Genomic DNA, 14,799 nt, shown 5'->3' with positions numbered 1-14,799 from the left:
AACAAGTATTGAATGAAACATTGCATTGCAATTCAAAAACCAAGATTCTGAAATCAAAACTACCCCATTCACACCCATCCATAGACAGACCTGGCCAGAGCTGGTAGAAAAGGATGATTTATATACAATTTCATGGGGACAAGGGCTTTGTACAGAGTTGGGTAAGTGGGGCCGGTGCTGGATTCTGGCGTTGCCTCCATCCTGGGGAGGGAATGAGAGGGGCCCAAGGAAGGGACCGGCCTCTAGCCAACTTCCTCTGTGTCCAGGCTATGCATCCTCTGGCTGGTGACTCCCCTCTGTGTGCCTCAGTATCCTCCCCTGTAAAATGGGATGATAGATGTCTGTCTCACTGGGTTGTTTAAGGATCCGCTGAGAAAGGAGAGGGAAAGTAGCTTAGCTTGGGGCGGGCCACAGACTCATGCCCAAAACAACTCCATTCCCAGCAAGCGCTTACTATGTACTAGGGCACTGCAGTCCAAGAGAACGTGGCCATGATAGAAATGTTCCCTATATTTCCCCGGGCGCGGTGGCTCATGCCTATAATCCCAGCAGTTTGGGAGGCTGAGGCTGGTGAATCACCTTAGGTTGGGAGTTTGAGACCAGCCTGACCAACAGGGAGAAACCCCATCTCTACTAAAAATACAAAATTAGGGCCAGGCACAGTGGCTCACGCCTGTAATTCCAGCACTTTAGGAGGTCGAGGCGGGCGGATCACCTGAGGTTGGGAGTTTGAGACCAGCCTAGCTAACATGGAGAAACCGTTTCTACTAAAACTACAAAATTAGCTGAGGCAGGAGAATTGCTTGAACCCGGGAGGCGGAGGTTGCAGTGAGTCGAGATTGCACCATTGCACTCCAGCCTTGGCAATAAAAGCAAAAGTCTGTCTCAAAAGAAAAAAACAAAAACAAAAAATTTGCTAGGCATGGTGGTGCACGTCTGTAATCCCAGCTACTTGGGAGGCTGAGGCAGGAGAATCGCTTGAACCCGGGAGGCAGAGGTTGCGGTGAGCCAAGATCATGCCATTGCACTCCAGCCTGGGCGACAAGAGCGAAACTCCCATCTCAAAAAAAAAAAAAAAAAGAAAAGAAAGAAAAAGAAACGTTCTCTATTTTTGCTCTTTAATACGGGAGTAACAAGCCACATGTGAATACTGAACACTTGAGATGGGGCCGGTGCACTACTCAGGAGGCTGAGGCAGGAGGATCACTTGAGTCCAGGAGTTTGAGGCTGGACTTAAACTTGTTTTGAGACAGTCTTGCTCTGTCTCAGGCTGGAATGCAGTGGCATGATCTCAGCTCACTGCAGCCTCTGCCTCCCGGGTTCAAGCCATTCTTCCTGCCTCAGCCTCCTGAGTTAGCTGGGATTACCGGTGCATGCCACCATGCCCAGCTAATTTTTATATTTTTAGTAGAGACGGGGTTTCACCATGTTGCCCAAGCTGGTCTTGAACTCTTAGGCTCAAGCGATCTGCCAAGGAGTTACAGGTGTGAGCCACCATGCTGGGTGAGATACAATAAAATTAATATCAGGTATTGGTTGGGCAGGGCGGCTCATGGCTGTAATCCCATCACTTTGGGAGGTCAAGGCGGGCAGATCACGAGGTCAGGAGTTTGAGATCAGCCTGGCCAATATGGTGAAACCCCATCTCTACTAAAAATACAAAAATTAGCCAGGCGTGGTGGTGTGTGCCTGTAATCCCAGCTAGTCAGGAGGCTGAGGCAGGAGAATCGCTTGAACGCGGGAGGCAGAGGTTGCAGTGAGCCGAGATCGTGCCATTGCACTCCAGCCTGGGCAATAGAGTGAGACTCCATCTCAAAAACAACAACAACAACAAAAGAAACCCCGTCTCTACTAAAAATACACTAAATTAGTTGGGCGTGGTGGCAGGCGCTTGTAATCCCAGCTACTCCAGAGGCTGAGGCAGGAGAATCGCTTGAACCTGGGAGGTGGAGGTTGCCGTGAGTCAAGATAGCACCACTGCACTCCAGCCTGGGTAACAAGAGCAAAAGTCTGTCTCACAAAAAAAAAAAAAAAAAAAAAATTATAATAAAAAATAAATTTAAGACAGGAAACAGATTGGACAGAGACTAGGTTGGGAGGAAAACTGCTCAATGTATTACCTTTTCTTAAAACAAAAGGCTGGGCGTGGTGGCTCACGCCCATAATCCCAGCACTTTGGGAGGCTGAGGCGGGCAGATCACGAGGTCAAGAGATCGAGACAATCCTGGCAAACATAGTGAAACCCTACCTCTACTAAAAATACAAAAATTAGCTGGGTGTGGTGGCACGTGCCTGTAGTCCAAGCTACTGGGGAGGCTGAGGCAGGAGAATCACTTGAACCCGGGAGGCGGAGGTTGCAGTGAGCCGAGATCGTGCCACTGCACTCCACCCTGGGCGACAGAGCAATTTAGATACTGGTCCTTGATCTTTTTTTTTTTTTTTTTTTTTTGAGACAGAGTCTCCCTCTATTGCCCAGGCTGAAGTGCACTAATTATTTTTGTTGTTGTTGTTGGATAGATACCGGTCTTAGCAATCATGATGATTCCCAGAGATAGCAACTGAGATTCTAAACTCTTCTGTGTGTTTTTTTTGTTTTTGAGACAGGGTCTTGCTCTCTCACCCAGGCTGGAGTGCAGTGGCACAATCATGGCTCACTGCAGCCTCAACCTCCTGGGCTCAAGCAATCCTCCTACTTTGCCTCCTAAGTAGCTGGGACTACAGGCATGTGCCACCACACCCAGCTACTTTTTAAAATTTTTTGTAGAGATGGGGTTTCACCATGTGGCCCAGGCTGGTTTAATGTATGTTTTGAACAACTTGACTATGTGAATCTGCTTTTGGCAACTGTAAATTTCATGAAATTTAAATATAGATGAAGCATTTCTGATAAAAATTTATTGTCTGGGCTGGGCGCGGTGGCTCACACTTGTAATCCAGCACTTTGGGAGGCTGAGGCAGGCGGATCACGAGGTCAGGGGATGGAGATCATCCTGGCCAACATGGTGAAACCCGGTCTCTACTAAAAGTACAAAAATTAGCTGGGTGTGGTGGCGTAATCCCAGGTACTCGGGAGGCTGAGGCAGGAGAATCGCCTGAACCAGGGAGTCCGAGGTTGCAGTGAGCTGAGATCGCGCCACTGCACTCCAGCCTGGGTGACAGAGCGAGAATCCATCTCAAAAGGAAAAATAAATAAATAAATAAACTATACAGTGGATGCTGAAGGCTTAGTATGACAAAAGAATGTAAAATATTCCAAAATGATGAATGATTCCAACTGATTAATGTCTCATTAATCATTGAGAAATACTGATTACATGTTGAAATAACAACATTTTGGATATACTGCATAAAATAAAGTTACCTGCTTCTTTTTCCTTTTTTAAAAACTGTGACCCCGGGCGTGGTGGCTCACGCCTGTAATCCCAGCACTTTGGGAGGCTGAGGCGGGTGGATCATGAGGTCAGGAGTTCGAGACCAGCCTGACCAACATGGTGAAATCTTGTCTCTACTAAAAACACAAAAAATTAGCTGGGCGTGATGGCGCGTGCCTGTAATCCCAGCTACTCGGTAGACTGAAGCAGGAGAATCGCTTGAACCCGGGAGGTGGAGGTTGCAGTGAGCTGAGATCATGCCACTGCACTCCAACGTGGCGACAGAGTGAGACTCCATCTCAGGAAAAAAAAAAAAAAAAAATGTGGCTACTAAGAAAGTGAAAATCGCACAGGTGGCTCACATGCCGTTTCCACTGCGTTGCTCTAAGAGCCTTGCCTGTGTCACTTCACTTCACCCCGTAACAACCCTATGGTGGAAGGACTATTATTAGAGCCTTTTGTACAGATCAGGAAACTGAGGCAGCAGAGTGAAGGGCACAGATGCTGGATCAAGACAACCTCGAGGCCGGGCGTGGTGGCTTATGCCTGTAATCCCAGCACTTTGGGAGGCTGAGGCGGGCGGATCAGCTAAGGTCAGGAGTTCGAGACCAGCCTGGCCAACATGGTGAAACCCCGTCTCTACTACAAATACAAAAATTAGCCGAGTGTGGTGGTGGGTACCTGTAATCCCAGCTACTCCAGAGGCTGAGGCAGGAGAATCGCTTGAACCTGGGAGGCGGGGGCTGCAGTGAGCCGAGATCATGCCACTGCACTACAGCCTGGGCGACAGAGCAAGACTCCATCTCAAAAAAAAAAAAAAGACAACCTGAAGTCAAATCTTGGTTGTCACCCTTGACCTGTGTGACTTTTGGCAAATTATTTACCTCTCTATGCCTTGGGATCATAATGGCACGAACTTCTCAAGGAAGTGAGTTCATTTGTGGAAAGCCCAGCATGGGCCAGGAACAGTGGCTCACACCTGTCATCCCAGCACTTTGGGAGGCTGAGGCGGGCGGATCAGCTGAGATCAGGAGTTTGAGACCAGCCTGGCCAACATGGCAAAACCCCATCTCAACTAAAAATACAAAAAATTAGCCAGGCATGGTGGCGGGCGCCTGTAATCCCAGCTACTTGGGAGGCTGAGGCAGGAGAATTGCTTGAACCTGGGAGGTGGAGGTTGCAGTGAGCCAAGATCCCGCCACTGCACTCCAGCCTGGGTGACAGAGTGAGAGTCCATCTCAAAAAAAAAAATAAAGCAAGCAAGCCCCACATGAGGCCTGCATTACCAAGGCACTATATGTGCGAGCAATTACTACAAAATGTTAGATTTGAAATGTTAGGGGACCCGCTGGGGCCTCCCCTCCTTCTTCCCTCCTGGCCCACCTGCCTACCTGCCTGCACCCTCCACACCTGTTCCCAGCTCCTTTCCTCCCTCTCACACCTCCCATGGCTCCTTGCTGCCCCACGCTGGCCCAAGTTACTGGAACACCCTGAGCTTTCTCATACCAAAGGGCTTCCAAAGGCAGTTCCCTCTTTCTGGAGTGCCATTTCCTTCCTGTCCCAGGAGGCTTGCAAACTCCCACATTCACAGATCTCCCCAGGGCCCCTTGCTCCTTCAGGTCCCCAGTGAGCTCCATGTCTTTCCCTAATCTGACTCCTCCCCCAGGTTCCCCCCTGTCCACCCTGTCACTGGACCAGGGCTATCTGTGCCAACTCAAGCCTGTCAGGCCCCAGGCCGGTCCCTCCTGATCTCTGACCCCTGACTCTCTGCCCATCCACTCCACTCCATCCCATGGTCCCAGCCCTGGCTCAGTCATGGTCCTCACCCTGGGCCTTCCCACAGCCTCCGGCTTGGTCTCCAGTCTGTCTCCGTGGCCCCAGAGGGGTCTTTCCTTTTCTTTTCTTTTTTTTTTATTGATACGGAGTCTAGCTCTGTCACTCAGGCTGGAGTCCAGTGGCGCAATCTCGGCTCACTGCAACCTCCGCCTCCTGGGTTCAAGCAATTCTCCTTCCTCAGCCTCCTGAGTAGCTGGGATTACAGGCGCACACCACTATGCCCAGCTAATTTTTGTATTTTTAGTAGGGTTTGTATTTTAGTGGGGTTTGCCATGTTGGCCAGGCTGGTCTTGAACTCCTGACCTCAAGTGATCCACCCGCCTCGGCCTCCCAAAGTGCTGGGATTACAGGCGTGAGCCACCGCGCCTGGCCCCAGAGGGGTCTTTCTGCACCTAGAGCTGCCCCTGCCCCTCCACTGCTCACCACCCTTCCATGGCCTCCTAATGACCCTCCCAACCTGCAGACACAAAGTCCAGGCCCCATAGCCCAGGAAGGACTCACCAGGATGAGGCCTTGGCCAGGTCAGTGCTCCACAAGCAGCAGGTCCTGGGGACTGGGGACGGGGGGCACCTGTGGGCCCCAAAGTGTCAGCCACAAGTGGGCCACCCTCTCGGCCCCCTCACCCCCTCTTCCCAGCCTGCTCACCTGCTCCCCAGGGCGGGGTGTCCTCCGCCGCGTCCTCTGCCAGTGCAGGCACCAGGCAGCGGCCAGCAGCAGGAGGCCCACGGGCAGCAGCAGTAGGAGGAGCAGAGGGGGCTGTGGGGCTGTCGGGGCTGTGGCCTCCAGGGGCCGGGGACTCCATGGGGGTGGCAGGGTTGAGGAGTCTGGGGAGAAAGAGGAGGCTGGGTGACCAAGGAGAACGGCTGGGGTAAGGAAGGAAAGAGAGGTCTGGCTGCCACTGGCTGTGTGACCTTGGATGGGCTGCTTGTCCTCTCTGTGCCTCAGTTTGCTCATCTGTAAAACTAGGATAATCATTGTACCTACCTCATCAGATTGTCACAAATTAAATGAGTGAATAGGCTGAGCGCGGTGGCTCACGCCTGTAATCCCAGCACTTTGGGACGCCAAGGTGGGTGGATCACTTGAGGTCAGGAGTTCAAGACCAGCCTGGCCAACATGGTGAAAACCCATCTCTACTAAAAACACAAAAACTAGCCAGGCATGGTATGCGCATCTGTAATCCCAGGTACTCGGAAGGCTGAGGCAGAAGATTCGCTTGAACCCTGGAGATGGAGGTTGCAGTGAGCCAAGATTGCGCCACTGCACTCCAGCCTGGGCGACAGAGCAAGACTCCGACTTAGAAAAAAAAAACAATAGGCTGGGCGCGGTGGCTCACATCTGTAATCCTAGCACTTTGGGAGGCCGAGGCGGGCAGATCACGAGGTCAGGAGATCGAGACCATCCTGGCTGACACAGTGAAACACCGTCTCTACTAAAAATACAAAAAAAAAAAATTAGCCACGTGAGGTGGCAGGCGCCTGTAGTCCCAGCTGCTGGGGAGGCTGAGGCAAGAGAATGGCGTGAACCCAGGAGGCAGAGCTTGCAGTGAGCCGAGATAGCACCCCTGCACTCCAGCCTGGGGGACAGAGCAAGACTCCGTCTCAAAAAAAAAAAAAAAAAAAAAAAAAGGTAGGCTGGGCACTGTGGCTCATGCCTGTAATCCCAGCACTTTGGGAGGCCAAGGCAGGCGGATCACAAGGTCAGGAGATCGAGACCATCCTGGTTTAACTCGGTAAAACCCCGTCTCTACTAAAAATACAAAAAATTAGCCGGGTGTGGTGGCGGGCGCCTGTGGTCCCAGCTACTCGGGAGGCTGAGGCAGGAGAATGGCATGAACCCGAGAGGCGGAGCTTGCAGTGAGCCAAGATCGCGCCACTGCACTCCAGCCTGGGCGACAGCGCGAGACTCCGTCTCAAAAAAAAAAAAAAAAAAAAAAAATTGGTAAACTGAGCTCCAGAAAGAGGAATAAGCTTGCCCTTGTCACAACCAATATGAGAAAGATGGGGTCTGGGATGCACTGTGCAGAGAGGAGGAGCGGCCGTGAGGACAGGAGGGGAAGGAGTGGGGGTGCCTGGAAGCCTTTACCGGGCTGACACTGCAGCTCCAGGCACCGGGAGAAGTTCTGGCGAGTGATCCAGGGCTTCAGCGCCACCAGCTGCTCGGAGGTCTCCTGCAGGAGGCGGGAGATGTTGGTCTGGACGAAGCGAAGACAGCTGGGGGGGGGCTGGGAGCAGGGGAGGGAGACGTCACCACCACGTCATCCCCCCACCGCCCCTCCGCAGGCCAAAGGCCCTTCCCTGCTGGCGATGCCCAGCAACAGGGCCCAGTGAGCTCTGGCTCTCAGAGTTTATTTATTTAATTAATTAATTTTTTTTGGAGATAGAGTCTCACTCTGTTGCCCAGGCTGGAGTGGTGAAATGCAACCTCTGCCTCCCAGGTTCAAGTGATTCTCCTGCCTCAACCTCCTCAGTGGTTGGGATTATAGGTGCCCACCACCATGCCCAGCTATTTTTTGTATTTTTAGTAGAGACGGGGTTTCTCAATGTTGGCCAGGCTGGTCTCGAACTCCTGACCTCAGGTGATCTGCCCACCTTGGCCTCCCAAAGTGCTGGAATTGTAGGCATGAGCCACCGTGCTTGGCCATATTTATTTATTTATTTATTTTTAAGACAGAGTCTCGCTCTGTCGCCCAGGCTGGAGTGCAGTGGCGCGATCTCGGCTCACTGCAAGCTCCGCCTCCTGGTTTCACGCCATTCACCTGCCTCAGCCTCCCAAGTAGTTGGGACTACAGGCGCCTGCCACCACGCCCGGCTAATTTTTTGTACTTTTAGTAGAGACGGGGTTTCATTGTGTTAGCCAGGATGGTCTTGATCTCCTGACCTCGTGATCCGCCCGCCTCGGCCTCCCAAAGTTTGGGATTACAGGCGTGAGCCACCGTGCCCAGCCTATTTATTTATTTATTTATTTATATTTTTTAGTAGAAACGGGGTTTCTCTATGTTGGCCAGGCTGGTCTCGAACTCCTGACCTCAGGTGATCCGCCCGCCTCGGCCTCCCAAAGTTATTTTATTATTTATTTATTTTTTGGGGACAGAGTCTCGCTCTGTCACCCTGGCTCGAGTACAGTGGCACGATCTCGGCTTACTGCAACTTCTACCTCCCGGGTTCAAGGAATTCTGCCTCAGCCTCCTGAGTAGCTGGGACTACAGGCGCGCACCACCATGCCCAGCTAATTTTTGTATTTTTAGTAGAGACGGGGTTTCACCACATTGGCCAGGGTGGTCTCAAACTCCTGACCTCGTGATCTGCCCGCCTCGGGCTCCCAAAGTGCTGGGATTACAGGCGTGAGCCACTGTGCCCAGCCTTTTATTTTATTTTTATTTTTTTGGAGATGGAGTCTTGCTCTGTCGCCCAGGCTGGAGGGCAGTGGTGTGATCTCGGCTCACTGCAACCTCTGCCTCCTGGGTTCAAGCAATTCTCCTGCCTCAGTCTCCCGAGTAGCTGGGACTACAGGTGCCCACCACCATGCCTGGCTAATTTTGTTTTTGTATTTTAGTAGAGATGGTTTTCATCACGTTGCCGAGGCTGGTCTCGAACTCCTGAGCTCAGGCAATCCACCCGCCTCAGCCTCCCAAAGTGCTGGGATTACAGTCGTGAGCCACCACACATGGCCTATTCTATGTTTTGAGACAGGGTCTTGCTCTGTCGCTCAAGCTGGAGTGCAGTGGCCCAATCATAGCTCATCGCAGCCTCGACCTCCAGGGCTCAAGTGATCCTCCCACCTCAGCCTTCTGAGTAGCTGGGACCACAGGTGGGCACCACCATGCCTGGCTAATTTATTTTTATTTTTGTGCAGAGATGAGGTTTCACTGTGTTACCCGGGCTGGTCTTGAACTCCTGGGCTCAAATAATCCTCCCACCTTGGCCTCCGAAAGTGCTGGGATTACAGGTGTGAGCCACTGCACCCAGCCCTCAGAGAGAGGTTTTTGTTTGTTTGTTTTGTTTTTGAGACAGTTTCACTCTGTCTCCCAGGCTGGAGTGCAGTGGCATGATCTCGGCTCACTGCAGCCTCTGGCTCCCAGGTTCAAGCGATTCCTGTGCCTCAGCCTCCTAAGCCACCATGCCCGGCTAATTTTTGTATTTTTAGTACAGCCGGGATTTCATCATGTTGGCCAGGCTGGTCTCAAACTCCTGACCTCAAGTGATCCGCCCACCTCAGCCTCCCAAAGTGCTAGGATTACAGGAGTGAGCCACCACGCCCGGCCTCCTCAGTTTAGAGACCCCTTCTCCCCGTTTTTTTTGGGGGGAAGAACCCCTCAATGGCACCCTTCATCATGGCCTAGGAAACCGGGGCCCCAGAATGGGACCAGACTGCTCCCCATCACCAGTGCCTGGGGACGTGTTGTTCTGTAGGAACAGGGCTCTGCAGGGTGGCGCTTCTCGCTCTACCTTCGTTGGGTGGCTATGGTCCAAATCGCCAATAAGGCCTAGCGGAGCTTTACTTCTAATTCGTAGGAAGGCATCTCCCTCCCCTCACTTGTCCCCTAAGTTGAGGGCTGACCTGAAAGGCACATTTGGTGACAAAGTGTATCTCCGTGTTCACGCGCTCCAGCAAGCCTTGCATCTTGGACCCAGCGACAGTCTTGAGCCGCTCCATCCAGCGCTGTGCCAGGACCAGCCGCCAGAGGGCCCCGCAGAGCTCCTCCTAGAGGGGAGAACCCACGGGTCTGAGGGAGGAGCTGGGCACGGGGCTGCTGGGTCTGAGGGAGGAGGGGCTGGGCCGGGGCTCCTGGGTCTGAGGGAGGAGGGGCTGAGGACTCTGATTCCTGGGTTTGGGGAGGGGAGGGCCTGGTTATCCACTCGCCTCGGTGGAGCATCTTGAGTCTGTGGTCCCCACCTCCATCCCAGGTCCCTCCCAACATGACTCACGTCCTGCAGGTTGGAGGCCACGGTGACCGGGTAATCTTGAAGCAGGTAGTCAGACTGCGGGAGAAAACAGGATCAGGCCTGGCTGAAAACAGCGAGAAACAGAACTGTGGGGACCCAGAGGTGGCAGCAGAGATCCAGAGAGAGAGGGACAAGACCAAGAGAGGGGGAGCCCAAAAGAAGCCACAGAACCTTGCCCTTAAAAAGGGATGACACCCCTAAGCACAGTGGCTCACGCCTGTAATTCCAGCACTTTGGGAGGCCAAGGTGGGAGGATCGCTTGAGCCCAGGAGTTCAAGACCACCCTGGGAAACACAGGGAGAGAGACCCCATCTCTACTTAAAAAAAAAAAGTGGGGGGAAGGGGGATCACATGAGGGGGTCCGGGGCAGCGCCGCTCACCAGCTCACGGATTTTGACAGCGAAGTCGGAGGAGATGGGGCTGTGTTGGAAGGAGCAGTCCTGGGTCCCACTGAGTCCCGAGCTCAGCAGCAGCAGCAGGAGGAGATAGGTCTGCAGGGGAGGGGGTGCTGGGGGAGCCCTCCGCTGTTCCACACACAGCCCCCTCCTCCGGGCTTCCCACCTGTACTGTTCTGTCTTCCCCGCTCCTCCTTCCCTGGGTGTCCTTCTGCCTCTTCCACACTTTCTGGAGACATGGCCCCATCTCTGCCCGTCTTTCCCGGTTTCTCTCTGCCTCTGGTCCAATGCTGTCCAGTTTGCATCCCCCTCTGCCCCACCCCTCTCTCTCCCCATCTCCCCCACTCTGCTGGTCTCTCTCCAACCACCTCATCTTCATGTCTGGTTTCCTCGCCCAGGTTCCTCCAGCTCTGTCCCTCCCTCTGCCTTCTACACCACTGTTGCCTGCTTCTCTCTTGATCTTGGTCCACGTCCTCTTCATTCGTTCTTGGCTCTGTCCACCTTCCCTCTCCTCTGTCCATCTCCCCCCTTTTCTGTCCATCTCCCCCTCCTCTGTCCATCTCCCCCCTCCTCTGTCTCTCTTCCTCTCCTCTGTCCGTCTCCCTCCTCCTGTCCACCTCCCCCTCCTCTTCATCTCCCTCTCCTCTGTCCATCTCCCCCTCCTGTCCATCTCCCCTTTCCTCTGTCCATACCCCCTCCTCTCCATCTTCCCTCCTGTCCACCTCCCCCTCCTCTTCATCTCCCTCTCCTCTGTCCATCTCCCCCTCCTGTCCATCTCCCCTCTCCTCTGTCCATACCCCCTCCTCCATCTTCCCTCCTGCCATCTCCCCCTCCTCTGTCCATCTCCCCCTCCTCTGTCCATCTCCCTCCTCCTGTCCACCTCCCTCCTCTTTATCTCCCTCTCCTCTGTTCATCTGCCCTCTCCTCTGTCCATCTCCCCCTCCTCTGTCCATCTCCCCCCTCCTGTCCATCTCCCACTCCTCTCTATCTCCCTCTCCTCTATCTCCCCCTCCTCTGTCCATCTCCCCATCCTCTGTCCATCTCCCCCTCCTCTGTCCATCTCCTCTCCTATCCATCTCCCCTCACATCTGTCCATCTCCCCTCCTATTTTCTCGTCATCTGTCCATCTGTTCTCCCGTCCATCTCCCCTCATCTCTGCCCCATCCTGACATTGTGCCTCCCCTCTCCCCTGATCTTGTCCCTGGGGTTTACGCACTGTTGGGCTCCAGGCTGGCGCCAGCACTGTCATTTCGGCCGGGGGCCCCTCATGCCTCCTGTCGCCGGGTCTTGGAAGGGACAGAAGAACAAGTCTCGGACCCTCATGCCCCAGCCCCTGCCCTGCCCGCCCCTTTGCCTCCCCGCCCCTCCCGCGTCCCATTGATGTGGCTGAGTTTCCGCCCCTTCCTCCCCCAGGCTTCCTGCGTCTGCCCCAGTTACGGTGAAAACTCTTCATCTCCACTTCTAAGAACCTCGTCGTCTGGTCCCCAGAACCCTCCCCAGGTTAGGGACCCGGGAACCCAGCCCCCCACCCTCTGCTCCCCCTGCCCCAGGAGTGGGGACCCTGGCTCCGCCCCTTGGGGACCTAGAGTCCAAGTCTCCTCACGCACCAGGCTTGCCCCAGTTGGGTGTGGAAGGGGCCAAGCCGGGTGACAGCCAGAGACCGAAAGTGAAAGGAAATTTTTGGGGGGAGACAGTCAAGGGGTGGAATCTGGGCCCAGGCGGAGCGCGCCCCCTGGTGGTGAGAGGCGGCCGCTCACGCCGCAGATGGCGCGTTCCCCGGACGCCCCGCAGCGGGGGCTGCAGTGGGGCTGACTCCCTGGGTGGCACGCCCAGTGCATGGTGAGCTGGGGCTGGAACCCGGATCTGTCTCTGGGAACTCGGAGTTGCTGTGTCTTACCGTCCTCCGGGCCCCAACTTTGCCCCGCCAAGGCTTGGCACACAGGACTCAGGATGCATCTTGTCACATTGGGCCTGGCAGGTGTCGCCCTAGCACTAGCTTTATCACTATGGGAGCTTGGCCAGCCCCTTGACCTCTCTAAGCCTCGGCTTCTCCAACTCCAAACTGAGGGGTGAGGTGGTACATGAGACAAAATAGAAGCGCTCTTCCACATCTGTGGATCTCTGAATCTCTGAAGCATTTTTTTTTTTTAGATGGGGTCTCACTCTGTTGCCCAGGCTGGAGTGCAGTGGCACAATCTCGGCTCACTGCAACCTCCGCCTCCTGGGCTTAAGCGATTCTTGTGCCTCAGGCTCCCGAGTAGCTGGAATTACAGGTGCGTGCCACCATGCCCGGCTAATTTTTGTATTTTTAGTAGAGACGAGGTTTCACTATGTTGGCCAGGCTGATCTCGAACTCCTGACCTCAGGTGATCAGCCTGCCTCGGCCTCCCAAAATGCTGGGATTACAGGTGTGACCCATCACGCCCATCCTGAATCTCTTGCTCACCTATCTGATCCGTGGCAGACTGTCCTGAAACATCTGCTGCCCCCCCCACCCCCCCCCCCGCAGGAGGGTTCAAGGTCCCATCCTGGGGAACTCGGACATGGCCACACTCACTTTGGCCAGTCACATGAGGGTGGAGGTGACAGGTCACTTCTGAATGGAAGTCTAAGGGACCGGGGAGTGGATGGTGGAGGATGCATGGAGAGAGCGCCTCTATCAGCCAAGTTTCCTGTGCCACTCGGAGGAGCACAGGGATCCTGCCAGCCCCGGATGAGCACAGGGAGTGTAAGCAACAAACTAATGTTGTGGTTGTGGCCCACGCAGATTCGGGGGTTATGTGTTACTGCAGCAAAGCCTCGCCCGTCCTGGCCTTCACCATCCATTTCCCTTCCCTGATCCCTCTGCCTGCCTCACTTCCTGTTCAGCCTGGGTTAGCTGCCTTGTCGCACCGAATGGTCAGACCTTCCATCTGGCTAGAAAGATTTAAATGAAGCAGAGAGGCAGAGATAGAAGCCCCAATAGCTCATGTGGCCCATGGACAAAGGACCTGCTCTAGCTCCTTCCTGACCAAGTCCTGGGGCCCCTCATTGTGTGTCCTGCCCTATCGCCCTATTGCCTCTAGGGAATCTCTGTAGCCTTCCAGAAGACTCCTCTCTCTCTTTTTTTTTTTGAGACCGAGTCTCGCTGTGTTGCCCAGGCTGGAGTGCAGTGGCACGATCTTGGCTCACTGCAAGCTCCCCCTCTGCCTCCCAGGTTCAAGCAATTCTCCTGCCTCCCAGATAGCTGGGATTTCAGGCGCCGCCACCACGCCTGGCTAATTTTTATAATTTTAGTAGAGACGGGATTTCACCATGTTGCCCAGGCTGGTCTCAAACTTCTGACAAGTGATCCACCCACCTCGGCCTCCCAAAGTGCTGGGATTACAGGTGTGAACTGCCACACCTAGTCTGGAAAACTCTCATTTTTTTTTTTTTCTTTGAGATGGAGCCTTGCTCTGTTGCCCAGACTAGAGTGAAGTGTGTGCTCTCAGCTCACTGCAACCTCTGCCTCCTGGGTTCGAGTGATTCTTCTGCCTCAGCCTCCTGAGTAATTGGGATTACAGGTGCCCGCCACCACACCCAGCTAATTTTTGTATTTTTAGTACAGACAGGGTTTCACTGTGTTGGCCAGGCTGCTCTCAAATTCCTGACCTCAGGTGATCCGCCTACTTCAGCCTCTCAAAGTGTTGGGATTACAGGCCTGAGTCACCGAGCCTGGCCTCTGAAAACTCCCTTTTATCCTAAACTAGTAAGAGTGGGTTTCTTACATCAAAAAGAATTCTACTTCAGGTGTGGTGGCTGATGCCTGTAGTCCCACACTTTGAAAGGCTGAGGCGAGAGGATCGCTTGAGGCCAGGAGTTCAAGACCAGCCTGAGCAACGTAGGTAGACTCTGCCTATTAAAAAAAAAAAAATTAGCCAGGCATGGTGGTGCGTGCCTGTGGTCCCAGCTACTCAGGAGGCTGAGGTGGGAGGTTTTTTTTTTTTTTTTTTTGAGACGGAGTCTCACTCTTTCGCCCAGGCTGGAGTGCAGTGGCTCGATCTCGGCTCACTGCAAGCTCCACCTCCCGGGTTCACGCCATTCTTCTGCCTCAGCCTCCCAAGTAGCTGGGACTACAGGCGCCCGCCACCATGCCCAGCTAATTTTTTTGTATTTTTAGTAGAGACGGGGTTTCACTGTGTTAGCCAGGATGGTCTTGATCTCCTGACCTCATGATCCACCCGTCTCGGCCTCCCAAAGTGCTGGGATTACAGGCGTGAGCCACCACGC

General features: G+C 54.0%; 1 protein-coding gene across 19 annotated transcripts; it reads right to left on the bottom strand.

Moving 5' to 3' along the window:
• Positions 1-101: 101 nt before the first annotated feature.
• Positions 102-12,953, bottom strand: FLT3LG (fms related receptor tyrosine kinase 3 ligand). Of its 19 annotated transcripts, none has more exons than XR_010110777.1 (8): positions 11,765-12,041; positions 10,534-10,644; positions 10,136-10,189; positions 9,768-9,911; positions 7,293-7,431; positions 5,709-5,777; positions 4,053-4,174; positions 102-318 (listed from the first exon to the last, which is right to left on the bottom strand). XR_010110777.1 is itself a non-coding variant. In XM_063599618.1 (8 exons), exons 2-8 carry the CDS (start codon positions 11,795-11,797, stop codon positions 131-133), a joined length of 738 nt encoding a protein of 245 aa, XP_063455688.1. In that variant the 5' UTR covers positions 11,798-11,834; positions 12,156-12,953; the 3' UTR covers positions 102-130. The 19 variants fall into 19 exon arrangements, 17 of the variants coding, with proteins under 17 accessions (XP_063455688.1, XP_063455681.1, XP_063455689.1 ...); XM_063599618.1 differs by lacking the exon at positions 4,053-4,174 and adding an exon at positions 12,156-12,953 and having other exon boundaries at positions 11,765-11,834; XM_063599611.1 differs by lacking the exon at positions 4,053-4,174 and adding an exon at positions 5,853-6,031 and having other exon boundaries at positions 11,765-12,046.
• Positions 12,954-14,799: the final 1,846 nt, after the last annotated feature.

This window comes from Pan paniscus, chromosome 20 (assembly GCF_029289425.2).
Source record: "Pan paniscus chromosome 20, NHGRI_mPanPan1-v2.0_pri, whole genome shotgun sequence".
NCBI lineage: Eukaryota > Metazoa > Chordata > Mammalia > Primates > Hominidae > Pan > Pan paniscus.
Note: the sequence above shows the minus strand (reverse complement) of the source record. Positions and strands in the feature narration are given on the sequence as shown.